Source organism: Thermobia domestica, chromosome 15 (genome assembly GCF_964235325.1).
Source record: "Thermobia domestica chromosome 15, izTheDome1.hap1.1, whole genome shotgun sequence".
In the NCBI taxonomy this organism is placed as follows: Eukaryota; Metazoa; Arthropoda; class Insecta; order Zygentoma; family Lepismatidae; genus Thermobia; species Thermobia domestica.
Window position 1 is genome coordinate 88,741,207 of NC_137468.1, and position 17,138 is coordinate 88,758,344.

At 39.4% G+C, this 17,138-nt stretch overlaps 1 protein-coding gene across 2 annotated transcripts in view; it reads left to right on the forward strand.

Annotated features, from left to right (window-relative positions):
• LOC145671130 (kelch-like protein 17) overlaps positions 1 to 17,138 on the forward strand; it is a 291,534-nt gene that overhangs the window by 233,289 nt on the left and 41,107 nt on the right. For both annotated transcript variants that reach the window (XM_081739927.1, XM_081739928.1), the window contains exons 7-8: positions 6,566 to 6,682; positions 15,853 to 16,066. In XM_081739927.1, coding sequence (XP_081596053.1) covers positions 6,566 to 6,682; positions 15,853 to 16,066 — 331 coding nt within the window. The remainder of the gene's footprint in view (positions 1 to 6,565; positions 6,683 to 15,852; positions 16,067 to 17,138) is intronic.

The window sequence follows — 17,138 nt, forward strand, 5'->3', positions numbered from 1 at the left end:
TTCGCTTCGCTCAGCTCAATTTATGACTTTTTTTTTTTTTTTTTAAGGCAAATATTTAAACTTAATATCTTGAAATGTTTTGAATATCGTCGCTTCATACTGATTACACTGGAAAGATAGGGATAAAAGTTCTCCCATATATTAATCAATAGCGCTTTTTATTATCAAGACTGTACGAGACGTAAACTAACTTACGGTTTAAGCTGAGATCCGAACTACAGGATGGGCCATAATTCACAATATCAGGGGTTGCAACACGTGATATTTTCAATGAGAATAATATTGATGTGAATGTTTCTTGTGATTGCAGTAGAAGTATGTGGAAAATGTTCCAACCACCATTTTCATCTTATTTTGTAGATTGCATTAAATATACGTTCAGAAAGTTCGAGATGAAAAACAAATCGCAATTGCGCAGAGAACGAAAATTACGGAATTGTAGGCCTATTTTGAAAGCCAGAGGTCAATTGTCTTAGCATTAAGAGGGCATCGCTGCCAGTTTTGTGCAGGAAATGCACATTCTGGATCAGTGGTTTGTCGTTTAGTTGGATTTTTGAGAGAGCATGGCTCTATAGTTGATTTGTCATAATCGGGGAGATCACACTCTGCAAGAACACATGAAGCAATTGAACGGGTGAAGGAGTATCAAAGAAGCACTGGAGGCTTCCACAAGAAGACAGGCTAGTCATGTAAGATTGAGTCGAATGACACTGCGCCGCATTTCAAAACATGATTTGCACTTGTATCGATACAAAGTGCAACTGGTGCAACAACTGTAACAAACATCATGGGCAACGCCTAAGATTTTCAGGCTTGCTACGCATTTACGAGTTGGTTCGTGACAGATTTTCTTGACAATTTGAGTGAAAAAGCACACTGCCATCTCCATGGGTACGTAAACAAACAAAATTACAGGTTTTGGAGTACCTACCTAAGTAGAATCCACAGGTTATCTACTAACGTCCATCATATGCTGTGAAGGACACGGTATGGTTTGGTGTTGGGCCTTACTTCTTCGAAGATAGTGATGGCAATGTAGTGACTGTCACCAGTGCTCGATACCGGGCGATGAATCAAGAGGTTTTGCACCCTGAAGTGGAAAATATGCGAAACGTTTGGCTGCAGCAAGATGGTGCTACAACACACGCATCCAGGGATTCAATCGCTACTGCGAACCATTATTGGGCATCGAATCATTTCCTGAAATTAAGACATTCCTTGGCTACCACGATCGCCAGATTTCACTGCACCAAACTTTCACATTTGGGGCCACCTCAAAGGATGGGTATATGCGAATAAACCGAATAAACAATACAACAGGTCACAGAGAACATTTACGTATAAATCTACGTGATAGCTCCAGCAACTTTGATAGGTGTAATGACAAATGTTGTGACAAGAGTTTATCGGTGCGAATTGCATCATGGTGGATATTTATGTGAACTATTTTTTCATACGTAGATGACAGAAATATCCTATATGTAATATATGTTATGCCTACATTGCAATAAATGTTGCTAACATACGCCCCTTCGTGACTTAGAGCCCACCCTATATGTGTATCCCCCACATAGAGTTGAATCTCTCACACGAAAGATCAGAACGGTGATTAAGATGTTCTATTTCTTACGACACACTGAGGTGTTGTAAGAAATAGACCGTAGTTGTTATTTCTAAGTACAAATTAGATTAGCATAAAGGAAAGTGGGAAGTACTGTGCCCAGCAACACTTTATCTCACAAGTCTTACAACTATAGTAATGTTTGCAAAAGTTTCGGAAACGCTAAATTCAGGGGAAGTGTTACATACTATCCATTACCTAAATCACATTACATCTGCCGCAACGATTAATCTCATAAGCACTTCCCAGAAGTACAAACGGATTTATTTTTAATTTTATTTTTAGTACTTTTTGTCTTTCTTTCTCACTGGAGGGTGAAGGCCCTTTCTCACTGGAGGGTGAAGTTTTCTAGGGAAACTTTACAATAGAACAAGAAAGAACTAATGCGCTTGCCGAAGACTGTAAATTTTCTTGTTGTTTGTCCGTCACAAAAGAAATTATGACCACTTAACTTGAAACTTAGAACCAATCTCTTTATGGTTCCATCTTACTTTAAGAATTACAAGAAAAGAAGAATTTCAGGCGACATTCCAAAAAAGGAAACTAGTGGACAGACACAACAAGCAATGTATATATGTCTGCAGGGATTGAATATCTGAAAGATGTGTTATGTGCAATCAAATGCTGATAGAAATATAATGCACACATTGTATGTTATACTCAATATGATTTCCAGCATATGTATCCAAGATCCCCCTCTTCAATTGTGCAGAGTGCTGTTTTTATCGCTGAGACACAGACATAAATCTTGACTTTGTATTACAATTTCAAAAGAGGAACTACTATATTCTTCGGAATTTTGAGAGAGCGCGGATTTCTTCGCTTCAGAGCCTTGCAGGCGCCTATCTGCCGTCATTTAGATAAATAACATCATTCGGGATTTCCCAAGTCCTTATCTTCTCCTTCTCTGGCAGAAGACCAACGCTTCTATCTTTATTAGGACTTGTGTTTCTCTTATTTCACGATTTGCAGCAGCATATTGCTTGCTGGAAGTCAAGATTCGACAGAACGCGTTTCTCCTGATGTCCTTTCAAATCGACTTGTTGGATTTAACCTTGTTCTCAAAGAGAAATGTAAAGCAGATGCGTTTTTGTAGAAAGTCCCGTAAAAACGATGAATAATGTTGATAGAAGAAACTGAATCTGCTTACAATACTATTTAAATTCATCATGGAATACTGCTGACGAAACTTTCACACGAAAGAAACCTGGAAACGTTAAAACAAAAAGCAGTGTCACGTGCAATGGTGCATATTCCGAAAGAATGAGGGGGACATGTCTCCTCCAATCTTGGAACTAGGGGAACTGTCCCCCCAATAATCCGATTTGAAATGTGTTTTTTGGGGAGAAATGTGATGATTTGTATCAGATTGCCACAAAGGAAAGTGAGATGAAATTGATGTCCCCCCAGAATAAGCCTCAAATCTGCCCGCCTCCCAATGTTGAAGACAACTCTGCTCCCCTGATTGTCCACAACATTAGTTTTCAACTTCATAAATAGTTTGGACATCGTTTAAAAAAAGATTATGCGAATGGTCTTATCGCCCCCCTCATGTTAAAGACGGATGTGCGCTAGGGATGGCCACAAAGTTCCGGTCCGGTTCCGCGAGGAACCGGTTCTCGGAGATCCGGTTTTCAAAACCGGTTCTGGGACCGGTTCCGAAAACCCGGTTCCAGAACCGGATCTTAGGAACCGGTTCCAGACCTGGATCCGAAAACCCGGTTCCAGAAATGGATCTTAAGAACCGGTTTCAGATCTGAATCTGAAAACCCGGTTCCAGAACCGGATCTTAGGAACCGGTTCCAGAACTGGATTCGAAAGCCCCCAAAGACCCGTAAAGAAGGCATAAAGTTCACCTTCAAAAATAATGCAAAGAGGACCATGCGCTTGTGCCTTCCCAGCCTAGACCTGCTTGTGCCCCCAGAAAAAAAAATTTGGTCCACCAGTGGGTGTTTAGCCAAATGAGTTGGCCAGTTTGCCTGTTTAACCAATGAGTTTGCCAGTTACCCAGTTTATTTAGCCAAATGAGACAAGCTGCCGCTGCCTGGGCGCCTGCCTGTCGCTTCCACCGTTTCCTCTAGCATACTGTTCACAGCTTGCCAGCAGCTCGGGTTTAGCGTAGGGATGGTCACAAAGTTTCGGTTCCAGCGGAACCGGTTCTGTTTTCAGAACCGGTTCCAGACCTGGATCCGAAGAACCGGTTCCAGACCTGGATCCGAAGAACCGGTTCCGGAACCGGATCTTCTAGAACCGGATCCGTTCAGACCCGAAAACCGGTTCCACCAGGAACCGGTTCTGGCCATCCCTAATGTGCGCCGCTGATCACGTGTACACCATGTGAAGGAGTTTAGTTAGAATATGTTGAAAGTAACTGAACGGTATTCAACCAGCATGATGCCTATGCACTGCTGAATTGCATACTACCAAGGGGCAAATTATCTGTAATAACATCCTATAGGAATGGGTAAACTGGATGGGTCACCTCCATCGACGAACTCGGTTCCCAACTTTTGACCTTCTCCATCCTGGCCAAAATTGGTGATCAATTAAGTAGTTCTTAAGATGTTTGTGTCTCGGACGGACAGACATAGTTAACCTAGAGTATAGCGTACTTTTGGTAAACCAAACTCAAAAAAAAAAAAAAAAAAAAGAAAGAAAGAAAGAAAGAACAAACTATTTTATACTTAAATTGTTTTGATGATAATTGAAAAAAAGTCTAGAAGGGGTAAAGGTATCCGTGTTAGAGTTGGAAAATTTTCTTCTTCAGGGTTGGATAAATTGCCATCCATAGAAATTACAATGTGATCGGAATTTGAATTACTCAAAAATCTAAGTTAAGGAAGAGACTAGAAAAATAAACTCAACAGTAGTTGATGACTTATGTTGTCTTGGTTGCTTCTTAACTACTTTTTAAATAATATTTGTACTGCTTATTACAAAATAAATACAACTATTATTTGAAAAGTAATTAACAAGGGACCAAGACAACATGATAAGTCATCAATTACAGTTGGGTTCATTTTTCTAGCCGCTGTCTTAACCTAGATTTTTGAGTAATTCAAATTCTCGTCACATTGTAATTTCTATGGATGGCAACACTGAAAATTCTTTTCGTATTTTCGGGTGTAGAATAACATTATCTATTATCTATTACTGTGGTTAGATTTCATTCTCTCTTTTCACTTACAAAAAATGGGGAAAAGAAAACTGGTTAGCTTTTTTTTTTTAATCCTTTTTAGTAGTCTGCCCCCCAGAGGCGGATCCAGGACGGACTTCCGGGGAGGGCGGTTGTTTGTAATACTGGTGCAGATGGTGATCAGAAAAATGGAAACACCTGTAGTTGGCAACAGGTCAGATGTATGGATTGGCAGTGGTGTCTAGGCGCCCGCAGCGCCGGACCACTGGTGGTGGTGTGTTAGGTCGGTCTCCATACTATATCAGGCGCAGTCGAACAGCAGTGTCCAGTGGCTTCAGCAGACGGAGGTAGTGTAAAATGGGAGACCTCTCAGATTTTCAAAGAGGGCAAATTGTTGGTGCTCGGTTATGTGGAGTGAGTGTGACGGCAGTGTCTACTGTTTTAGGTGTGTCGCGTGGGACAGTGTCGAAGGTGATGACGGCCTACTCAACACACGGAAAAAAACACATCGGGGAAGCGGAACAGTGGGCGGAAGAAAATCATGAGTGACAGGTCACGCCGGGTATTAAAGCGCATTGTCACGCAGAACCGTCGTGCCACTGCGGAGCAAGTGACGGAGGAACTCAATCAGCACCTCCCCCACCCTGTTTCGACAATCACAGTCCGCCGCGAATTACATGACATGAACTTACGGGGTCGTGTTGCACGAGCCAAACCGCTCATCAGGGATCATAACGTTTTCGCACGCCGCAAATGGTGCCGCGACCATGCAACTTGGATCGTTGAAGACTGGAAACGTGTGATATGGTCGGATGAATCATCCTTCACCCTATTCCCAACCAAGGAAGCTTATGATCTGCAGTGTCTCCGCCCAACTGTGAAACATGGCGGTGATGCTGTGGGCCGCCATATCATGGTTTTCATTGGGTCCTGTGGCCACACTTAGCGGACTAATCACTGCCAACGATTATATCGCAATTTTAGGAGATCACTTGCATCCTATGGTCCAGATGTTGTTCCCGGACAATGACGCCATCTTCCAGGATGATAATGCACCCATTCACACAGCTGGCGTTGTTGCAGCGTGGTTTGAGGAATATCGGGATGAAGTTTAACACCTCCCCTGGCCTGCCTAATCCCCAGATCTCAACATAATTGAACATCTGTGGTCCGTCTTGGAAACACGACTCCTGCGACGATTTCCACCTCCAACCTCTCTCACAGAACTGGCCGATGCCCTGCACGAGGAATGGTGTAAAATTCCACTTGCTACCATTCACGACCTCTATGCCTCCATCCCACGTCGCATCAAGGCTATTCTGAAGGCGAAAGGTGGCCCGACACCATATTAATCTGGTAAGTTGCAATTTCGTTCAGGTGTTTCCATTTTTCTGATCACCATCTGTACTTAGAGCTACTTTTAAGAGCGTCAAACTCGGGGATGGGTTTTATTTATATATAAAATAAAAAATGTTTCCTCTTCTGGGGAAGGTCGATCGCCCCCCCCTTCTGGATCCGCCCCTGCTGCCCCTTAACAGTAGTCCAGGGAAAATTTGCGTCGTAATCTTTTCTTTCTTTCTTTCTTCACAGAACTTCCCAAAATTTAGGAAGCTATGTGCTTCAAATGTTAATTTTGAATTTTCTTTTACAGTTACTAAAACAAGATAACGAAAAGTAACGACAATTCTATTTAGAATTATTGTTAATTATTATTTGTGGGACTCGTAAGAATAATAAATGTGTTTTCTATTTAGTAGATTTTTTTTTCATTCCACTAAACCTTGTGTAACGTATTCTACTGCTTGTAGGTGGAAGAGCTTATATCAAGTAGTCAGCTAAATATCTCGTCAGAAGAAAAAGTTTTCGTAGCAGTTCTTAATTGGGTGAAACACGATTTGCCTGAAAGAGAACAACACGTTGCTAAGGTGAGTTTTAGTGCTTTTTTTCTTACAATTTAAGACTCTTCCATACGCTCTCCACAAATGTCTTGAATTTAAGCAAATAACAAACACAGTCAATGGTATAGGAAATTTAAAAACTAACATGTCGGGAGTTATCTATGAAGCAAAACATAATTTTCGTGACGAGACAGAACTTCCAATACAAACAGATATTGCTACAATCTTAACAGCATTATGGGCTTCTTTACAATCTAGTATACTGGAGCCCTTGCGACTACATTTTATGTGTAATATGAGTAATTCTGCTCATGGAGCCCCAGGGCAAATGATAATCGGGCTCATGCGTTAAGGCGGACCCAACAGCTTCACTTTCTGAGGCGAAAATCACTTTCACGACACCTTTTCAAGCCAGCTCTTGATTCATAGGCAACCGTCTAATATTGTATTTACAAAACATAAGGTAGTTGATTCAATCTTTACAGTTTGACAGCGTCGTGTTTTTGTAATGTTTTCCAATAAAGTAATACAGATACCACTTGTAATATACATACAGTACCCTATGTAAATTATTTTAATCTCATTTTTGCATATCAGTATTCTCACCTAATTTGCGTATAAAATGTGTTGTTTTCGTATAATTATTTTTATTTAGATTTAGGTAGTAAGTAAAGGATTAATTGTGGAAGTAATAGTGTAGAGTTCATTTCATATGTGAAGGATCGAAATAAGTTAGAATTTTTATTAATATTGATTGCAAATGATATGTAATTGTAAGGCGAAGCTCTGGATAAGTTCCATATACAAAACGTAGGAAGTTGGGAACTCAGCTCCATGAAACCCAGCACAAAAGAAAAAAAGAGGGAAAAGTTTGAAGACAAGATTCTTTGTCTGCAAGCAGAGAACACCCATGAGTTTGAAGCAACTGGTACATCGTTGCTAACTCTATTGTTCATAGTATAGGTGCATATGGTTGAACTTTAAGTATCTAAACGCATATAAAAGATATCGACGACAAGTTTACTCCGGTCGGATACGGTGTTAGCTGGAGACACCGAGTCGAGAACAGCCATTGTCAAAAACGCTTGCTGGAGTGGAGAGGTATATGCGAAATTATCAAATACAAAGAGGTGTAAACAAATGAGAAACTGCCCAGATTTAACACCTTTTTCCTCGGAAGCATCATCTCCAACGAATTTTCGGCCAGCTCAAGTCAGGTCTACAAATTTGAAGCTCCCCCCACCTCAGCGGAGCAAAATCAAGGAAACAAGCATTCCCTGTAGAAGCCTTCACCCCTGTAAATAATTATACTTCCACAAGTAATTAAGTATTGTACAAATTTTCTTGAAGTTTCATTATCGTAGTATGTATGTAAGGTAGGTTAGTCGTTTAATAGTATGATTTAGAAAATAAATAAAGAAAGGCTTATTTCGGTTCAGGACGGCAAGTCCAACAGTTTAAACCTGAGGGGGATGCATAATTGATGTAAGAGCGATAATGTTACTGTCGGTGAAGCAGACGTCCTGGGGAGAAAAACAGCACCCACGTCGAACAAAATCATGAAATTTTATGGTGTTACGATATGACAGCATGTCATATGTTCATATTGGGCCTTATGCAGAGTCGTTTTGACGCGTGATTAGTACCATACTAAAGAGTTCGATTAACATATGTTTCCTTCAGTAGTCAGGCTTATATTATGATCCTAATCATACGTCAAAACGACTCTGCATAAGGCAGATTATGTTTATTAATGTATGTAAATAATTATTTTAATGTGTTGTGTGTTGACAAACATTTCAATCACCGAAAAACAATGAAAAATAGGTGAAAATCTCAGTTACAGCAACCCCTCATGCAGGTGAATCAATTACGAACAATCCCGCCTGGTGGCAGCACCGGACAATGCAAGTGTGAGGAAGGAGTTAACTCGAGTGCAATGCATGCACATTGTGTTGAAATCTAATTTATATATTTATTAGTGATATTCTCAGTGAAGTGATATATATTGAATGAAAGCTTGATATTTCTACTTGACAATGCAAGTGCCGGAATTTAAATAATGTATACCAGTTTCACGTTATTAACGTGAGAATATGGCAAAGTGTGGTAATGAGGTCAGATAGTGCAATGACCTGTGGAGGAAACCCTCTCGTACCGCACCATCCTCCGCCATAAGATTTGCAGTAGGTAGAAAGCGAGCTCGGACTTTTGACAACAACCAGAGTTTGTTAAAAGAGAATAGCCGGGAGGAATCGGGATAATTCAGGTCTTGTCATCGGAAGAGAAGGTACACTCTTCGCGCTCTTCGAGAATTCGTGCTTAGTGAAGAAACATTAGTCTTCACGAACTTGTAGGATGTTTAGTATGCGTCTTCAACTTTCATAAAGAACTATATCTTCGGTGCGTTTTCACTCGTGTTAGTGATGTGTGCGACCGGCAATGATATAGACATTGCAAGGGACATGAAATATTTGTCATGCTCTAGAATTTTCATCGTTAGAACAATATAAAATTTCATCGAAGCAACTGTGTACTTAGGTACAGAACAGTATTTTTTTTTCTTGTTATATTTTACAATGAGCGGAATCTTTGAACTATTGTTTTGAAAGTTATTTTAACGTCAGTGTCATCTTCCCTTTGCTATTAGGGTGATGAACTTAGATAGTCGCACCATAGCCTCTTAACGGGCTGGATCGCGCTAGTTAGGCGAAACGAGCAGCTTCCAGAACTAACTACACTGCGGGTACCAGTCAATGGGAAATGTCATTGGTTCCCTAAACTGACAAGGCGTAGGCGAAACAGGAGTGTGGCAGAAAAGTCTTGTTCCAATGGGAAGAGGAACAAGGCCATCGTTGGACTGACGTCTCACTAGGAAGGGAAGATAGTGGGGCCAACGCTAGAAGAGGACATAGGATCCATAGGAAGCACCAAGGACCAGGATATGGAATGCAACGTGCACAAACTCTCATTATAAATATAAAAGTAGGCCTAAAACGTAATACGAGCACTTTCGGCGAAACAATCTTGAAAATACTAAACTAAAAGTATTTTTTTCTTTTTGTAAATTTAGTGTACAGTGCCATATAACGTGTGATTACAACAAATTAAAATTTATTCATTCCAATGAAATCTGTGCTCATCATTCTCCACAGGAAGTCCATCAAGGTATGTAGAAAGTGTGCCAATATTATGTATTCTTTTCAGCTGTCCTGGAGTTGCCTGAGTCCAGTACGACACGGTTGACCAACATCCATATGTTGTTGCGTGAGTGGGAGATAGTATTGACTACTTACACCTGGAGTAAAACTACGTAAACCTTGAAAATTTGAGTCTCATCTTTGCTGGAAATTTTTATGTAATTTTAGTTCTTTTGTTCAGCATAATCTCTTAATCAGTTTAAATTAAATTTTGCTCTACCGACATTTAAATCAGCTCTACCGACTTTGCTAGTAAATTTGCATATAATTAAGATCATTTACATTGCATTCGTTATCATTAACATATTTAAATTTTCACTTTTATTTACATATATTTACATTCTCCATACGTGCCTACCACACACTGTAGGTAAATGAAACAAAAACTGTTAAGTTTTATTTCTTATTGCGTGTGATCACCTCGCTATTTGTGCATCCAGTGATGACTTCAGGAGCCATGTCTCCGTTCATACTTCATTGGCTATCAGTGTATTCACAGTAATATTTCTCACTCCAGTGTATTGTAGCCCCCTCCCTAGGGAGAAACTTCTTAAATCATTATTGTGTGTGAGTTCCCTTGTGGCTAAGTGATTAGCATATGCGCCTTTGGCGTGGGAGACCCGGGTTCGATTCCCGGCGGGAGCTCATGTGGTTCGGATTTTACGTTAATCAGTAGGTCCACGTCTCATATAGTCTGGCTGCTGAAAGGAACGCTAAACTAAAAATCAATCACTCATTATTGTGTGCGTTTCATCTTAAGCAGTAAAATCAAGACAACCACAAAGTGAAAAAAATAATTTTGTCACGTAAAGTCCCGAAAGTAAAGTTTTGAAATTGGTTTCGTACATGTAAAGTACATAGTGCACGTGCTACCTCTGTTACGAGGTATGCCTGAACTGCGACATACGGACCACACTCCGGCCTTATTTATCCCAGGTTTCCCCAAAGAACCATTTGACAAGGGGTAGATGAACCTGTGAACCGCATTTAGACGAAAATATAAATCTCGCTCAAACAGCGTCTAATCTGGGTCGTTTGGTTTGAGCATAGACTCCTTATGGAGTACGCCACTGCGACTCTAGTTTTTAGAACTTACCTAAATTGTATTCACATTAGACTATATGTTCCAAAGTTAATTAGTGAAAAAGACGTAAATGCCTATATAAGGTCTATGGCGATAAAGTAAGTCTAACTTTAAAAAAAAATGCTACAAAGAAACTACTATACCTATCATGAGTTCCTTTTTATGTTACATGATGCATGGATTCTTAAGGTTTTGTGGTAGAGTGAAGACATTACATGGACACAATGTGAGCGCCGTGTGTGACGCGACAAACATCGATGCAGTTATCTGCCGCTTGCCAGACTTGGGTTAATATGTCTAGTATGACCATAGTTGCAGCTTCTTCAATCCTTGTGAGAAGTTTATGAAAGTTTCGTGGGAGAGGGGCACGTAAATATCATCCTTAATGTAACTCCATAAGAAGAAAATCCAGTGGTGTTAAATCTGGTGATCTTGAAGGTCATTTCATGGGAACATTGTCCCAATGTTTGTTTTATCCAGCGTTCTGGAAGCACTTCATTGAGCTACGCACGAACTGCATAGCGATAATAAGGTGGTGCTTCATTTTGTTGGAACACATAGTCGTGTGAAGCCTCATTCAGTTGTGGCACCAACCAAAGTTGGAGTATGTCGAGATAGGACATGCCTGTAACCAGGGATAAAAGTGCGGGGGGACGCTGTCCCATCACCTCCAAAAAAATATGTATGGCGTCCCCCAGTTCCTAAGAAATTACAATGAGCAAAGATGAGGAGGGGGACGGCGTGACGTCATGCCGCTACCTACCGCCCCCTCCCTTTTCACATCCACTTTTACCCCTGCCTGTGGCAGTGTCCTTCGCGAAGACAAACGGACCATACAGCCTCCGATGTGATATGGTACAAGACACATTCAATTTAGGAGAATCGTCTATGTTCAGTCTGTGTGGATTTTCTGTTCCTCAAATTCGACAGTTGTATCGATGAACTTTTCTGCTAAAAATGATGCACTGGAGAATACCCTAAATCTTGAGAATGACAGATAAACCGAAATCGTTCATCTTTATTGCTTAACTGCTAATAAAGTTGCAAATTGTATGGCTTCAGGTGGAGATGTTTTCTTACAGTTATCCACACTATCTGGTGCGGCATTCCTAGCTCACAAGAAGCTTTGCGAATGGATTTTATAGAACTCCGTTGGCAGGACTTCCGTTCTGCTCTCGACTCATTCATCAGAGACTGGTGGACGCCTGGTACTTTTCTGTGTACATAAAGAACAAGTTGCGACAAATTGTTGATGCCGTTTCTTGGTAACTTCCGGGAGGAAGCTATCTTACCATACCTCGTTCGAAATGAGCGTTGCACTTGCATAACACACTAGGTTTTTGTGAATTCCATCACGCAGAATGCCAACCACCAAACTCCAATATGGTTGCTTTGATGAGCAACGGCTCGTGAGGTCAACTTTGGAACTACAGGAACCTGTAATGAAAAAAAAAAAAAAAAACCCTTAGGGACTTGTGCATCATATGTAACTAACACCATAAACTAAACTCCAAGAATGTTCTTACCAGCCTTAGTAATGTTTACACTAGGCATCCTCTAGTTTATTGGTTCTCAAACTTTTCGATAACGCGGACCCCTGTTCATTCGGAAAGTGATCTGCGGACCCCCTTGCAATGTTATCTGAAATTTCACATATTAAAAAAATATACTAATTAGAATTACCACTGACAAGAAAGGGAACAATAAAAATAATGCAATATGTAGTTTATTCTGAAGATACATGATTGTTTCGTACTGAAAATTGGAAACATGATTGAAACATGATTGTTTCAATCGAAAATACAGTAAATTTCAAGACTGAATTTTTTTTAAATCCACTTGATAAACAGTTCTCAAATATGGAGTCACTAATGTGAGGAATGAAATTCTTTGTGTTTTCCATAATTGCATCGAAATCTGGAATAAGTTTTGTCACCATCAATCTTAGGTTCGATTTTATATTAAGAAGATTTCGTTTTAAGGTTTTAATACTGCAAAGAACAGAAACGATCTGCTCACACAAATAAGTGGTAGGGAAAGGCATCAAATGTTGCAATGTATTTTTAGACAACTCTTCATACTCACAGCACACACGCAACCATAAGCTACAAAGTCCATTTTCTTTGAAAACGTTTTTCCATGAAGTAGGCGCAGGATATTCCGATAACTGTTCTTGTTCTGTGTTAGGGAAGTTGATACCTTGCATGTCATGGATTTCTACATTAGTGAAAGGATTTTCAATCCAATCTTTACCAGGTTGTGGGATAGAGAAATATTCTCGAAATCTTACAGCTAATGCTTTCAAATATCATACAAGTGTTTTGTGAATCTCAGGAGACAGTTTTTCACCTGAAAAATTAATGAAATCCTTGAGCACTGGAAATAATGAATAGTTATTGTTTTGTACTCGTACTGCCCACAGCTGCAGTTTCTTAATCTTAAAAATACTTCTTGCATAACAGGTGTGAGTTCCATTTCATTAAAACACATTTTAAATTTTACGCGTCGCGAAACCCTGGCTAGGTCTCGCGGACCCCACTTTGAGAAACACTGCTCTAGTCCAACGTATTTTGTTAAAATGCCGTTCCCTACTTGGAGCCGGCTCAGTTGTTCACTTTTGTTAGATTCCTAGCCATGTAGGCATTCTTGGTAATGAACAGGCGGATTTTGTGACAAAAGATGCAGACGCTCCTACCTTGCACTGATCTTTACCCGGTGTTCACATCTCGTCTTCTTCAACAATGGCAGTCGAAATGGGATCTTGCACATGCCAACAAATTGCATGCCATTAAACCACGCTTAGGAGTCTGGACCTCTAGTTTCGGACAGTCTCGTCGAGAAGTATTTTTAACTTGACTGGGTATTGGACACAGTCACTTAACGCATGTATATCTTTTACGGGGAGATGCAGTTCCATCGGCGACCTTTTATCTATTCGCCATCTTCTTGTCGATTGCCCCGCTCTGGCTCGGTATCGACAAAGATATAAGCTTGCTGAAGAGCTAAACTTGCTCCTAGGTGACGACACTCGTTTTCTTTAAGGACTACTGTTATTTTGAAGAGCTTCAGGTTTTACGTGTAATTTAATTTTAACTCGTGTGTGGATGTTTATTCTTGTATTTTAATTAACTTATTCCTAATTTATTCTTGTAGTTTGCGTCTTTGTTTTTATGATTAAGTCCGGTCTTTGTATGGATGCAAAAAGACCTCGCCGCTGGCGCACCCAAAATAAATCTCTTTAAAGTACAGCAGTTTTCTAATAATAAAATTTTTAAAGTGAGACTTACTTTAGAGACACTCGTTATTTATGTTTTACTATACTTTATTTCGGTTATCTTATGTTGGTATTGTAATGAAAAAATAAGTACGATTTAACATCTTACTAAACCAGCAAAAAATATCTATTAAATTTATTTTGCTTCGTTGGAATAAATCTGATAAGTTAAATCTAAAATGTCAGATTCTTTTCCCAATTTTCCAGCTGTGTGGGAAAGAAAGATAACATAACATATTAAGAAAGATAAAAAGAAAACTCCATTTGGAGAAATGAAAAATCGATAGAAGACGACCCTTCAACTCAAAGCTAATAAAACAATTCTAATAAGAAGGGAGCGAGAAAGAGGATAAAATGTCACCATTAATTCTATCTAGTTTTATTTCTAACTTAAACGAGAGAAGAATTAAATATCGTGGAAGGAATTATAACTAAGGCAACACCATTTGGAACATGAAGGAATGTTCAAAATATTAACGACAGAAGAACGCCGTAATGTGAAAAGTACGGTAATTAGGTCCAAAGAGCACGTAATAAAAATCCTAATAGATAATAACATTTTAATTAAATTAGTATGCAGATGCTCATAATGAATATTTTATCCGAATTGAGATCCGTCGCTAATTGGTGATGAGAAATTATTTTGTAGATTCTACATTTGAGTCACTGATTTCAAAAATATATTAAGTCCACTGACTTAAAAACTGCAAGATTCCTGACATGTAAAAATACTAGATAAGACATAGGATCTTTCCTTATTACAATTTTCTACTGCAAAATAAGTGAAATCATATTAAGAGGCCTAATCACTGCGAAATTAAAATACCTCTAATTTTACGGTAATTATGTGACATCTCCAATAGATAAAAGATAATCGAAATGTGGAACAAGAGTGCTCTAGACAATATTATTTTCCATTAGGTACCGTATCACGAGTTACTTAGTAGCTTTCAGTTTGCAGCCATTTAGAAACGCAAAAGGCTGTTTTTCTAAACTGTTGGAAATCGAAAGCAGATAAGTGAGTCGTGATAACGGTATCTCATGTAAAATAATATTGTCTATCGAGCTCCATTAGGTACCGTTATCACGATTAGCTTAGTAGCTTTCAATTTGCAGCCATTTAGAAACGCAAAATGTTGATTTTCTAAACGGTTGGAAATCGAAAGCAGATAAATGAGTCGTGATAACGGTATCTCATGTAAAATAATATTGTCTATCGAGCTCCATTAGGTACCGTTATCACGATTCACTTAGTAGCTTTCAGTTTGCAGCCATTTAGAAACGCAAAATGTTGATTTTCTAAACGGTTGGAAATCGAAAGCAGATAAGTGAGTCGTGATAACGGTATCTCATGTAAAATAATATTGTCTATCGAGGTCTTGTTCCAATTTTCGATTGTCTTTTATCTATTTGAAGATGTGACATAATTACTGTAATATTAGCTATATTTGAATTTCTCCGTAATGGGGCCTCTTAAATCTGTTACATAGATGACAATGTGCGACTAGACTGGGAATCGAGTCTTGTCATTATTGTACTGTTTTGGCGAAATCTTCAGGTTTCCGTTGGAAAAACGAAACTCAAAACATCACTGTCTTTGTTGTTCTTACTTGAGTTGCTATAATTTCTGTTATTTCAGCTTATGAAGCATGTACGCTTACCACTCATGGCTCGAGATTTCCTTATGACGTACGTGGACTCAGAATCATTAGTGCGAGAGAATGCAGAGTGCAAGGAGCTGCTGTTAGAGGCGATGAAGTATCATCTTTTGCCTGAACAAAGATCTGCTCTAGCAACTGAGAGGACCATTGAAAGAAAACCTGAGGGGATGAGACCATATCTCTTTGCTATTGGTAAGTCCTTGGTATTTCTTCCTTTTCAAGTGCAATGTAAGAAGGAATTGTTTAATGACGTAGTCTTGCCTTATTGTTGACTGTTCAATGTAACAAGAATGTCTATTTTACAGATAGTCATTTTCAGGTTTATGATAACGAATTTGGTATACTTACCAGCTTAAAAATAGTGCGATGTTACCAATAGTTGTGCACGATCTGCAAGCTCTGCCTGTTAGTTACCGCCCTGCATCTAAGTTTCCACTGAACAAAACTGTGTTGAAGCATAGTTTGATCCGGTCTGCTCCACATTTTCCAAAGACTTTCGAGTGCGCGGCTGTCGACAGCTTAACCCTCGTTTCAACAATGGGAACCCACAAAAATCCATAGGGGTTGCGTCAGGGATTTTATAAGAATGTCTAAAAGGAATAGCATGAGTTCCCTTTTCATGTGCCATATGCCCCATGAATGTTACCGGTAACTTCGCCGTATGACTAGTCGCTTTGTCTAGGTGAATGATAACGCGAGATGTCATTTCTCATTGCCAGATGAGGATGGATAAACATCATTAATTTTTACCTTTTTGTAGTGTTCATTCTCTTTACCGCAAGTTTGCCAATATAGTAATTTACCAATATAGTAGTTTACACCATCAATCATAAAGCCAAGTGACTTCCGTCATATTTGAGTATCCAGTCAGAACGACTTTGGAATTATGGGGAGGATGGGAGATACCATCTTTCTATCCCATTCTCGTCCAGACCATCTGTCCCCTGCAAAATGGCGTCCATACGGCTTTCGACTATTCGTTCTCCTCTCCATGGTAGGATGCGAAATCCTTCAGGATTGGGGAATTCCCTCTTCTTAATATTTTTTGAATTACCAACTTCCCTTATTCATAAGTTATTTGGAAGTAAATAAAGTAAACTATTGTCACTTGTCACTATTGTCAGAAGTTTGCAAATTAATTGTCATTCATGTGTAATTAAGAGTGAACTAGTGGTATGAGAAGACACAGAAAATAACATGATTATGATCTGGCAACTTCATAAACGTAGTAGAAATGAAAGATGAAGTAGTCATGTTTTGTATC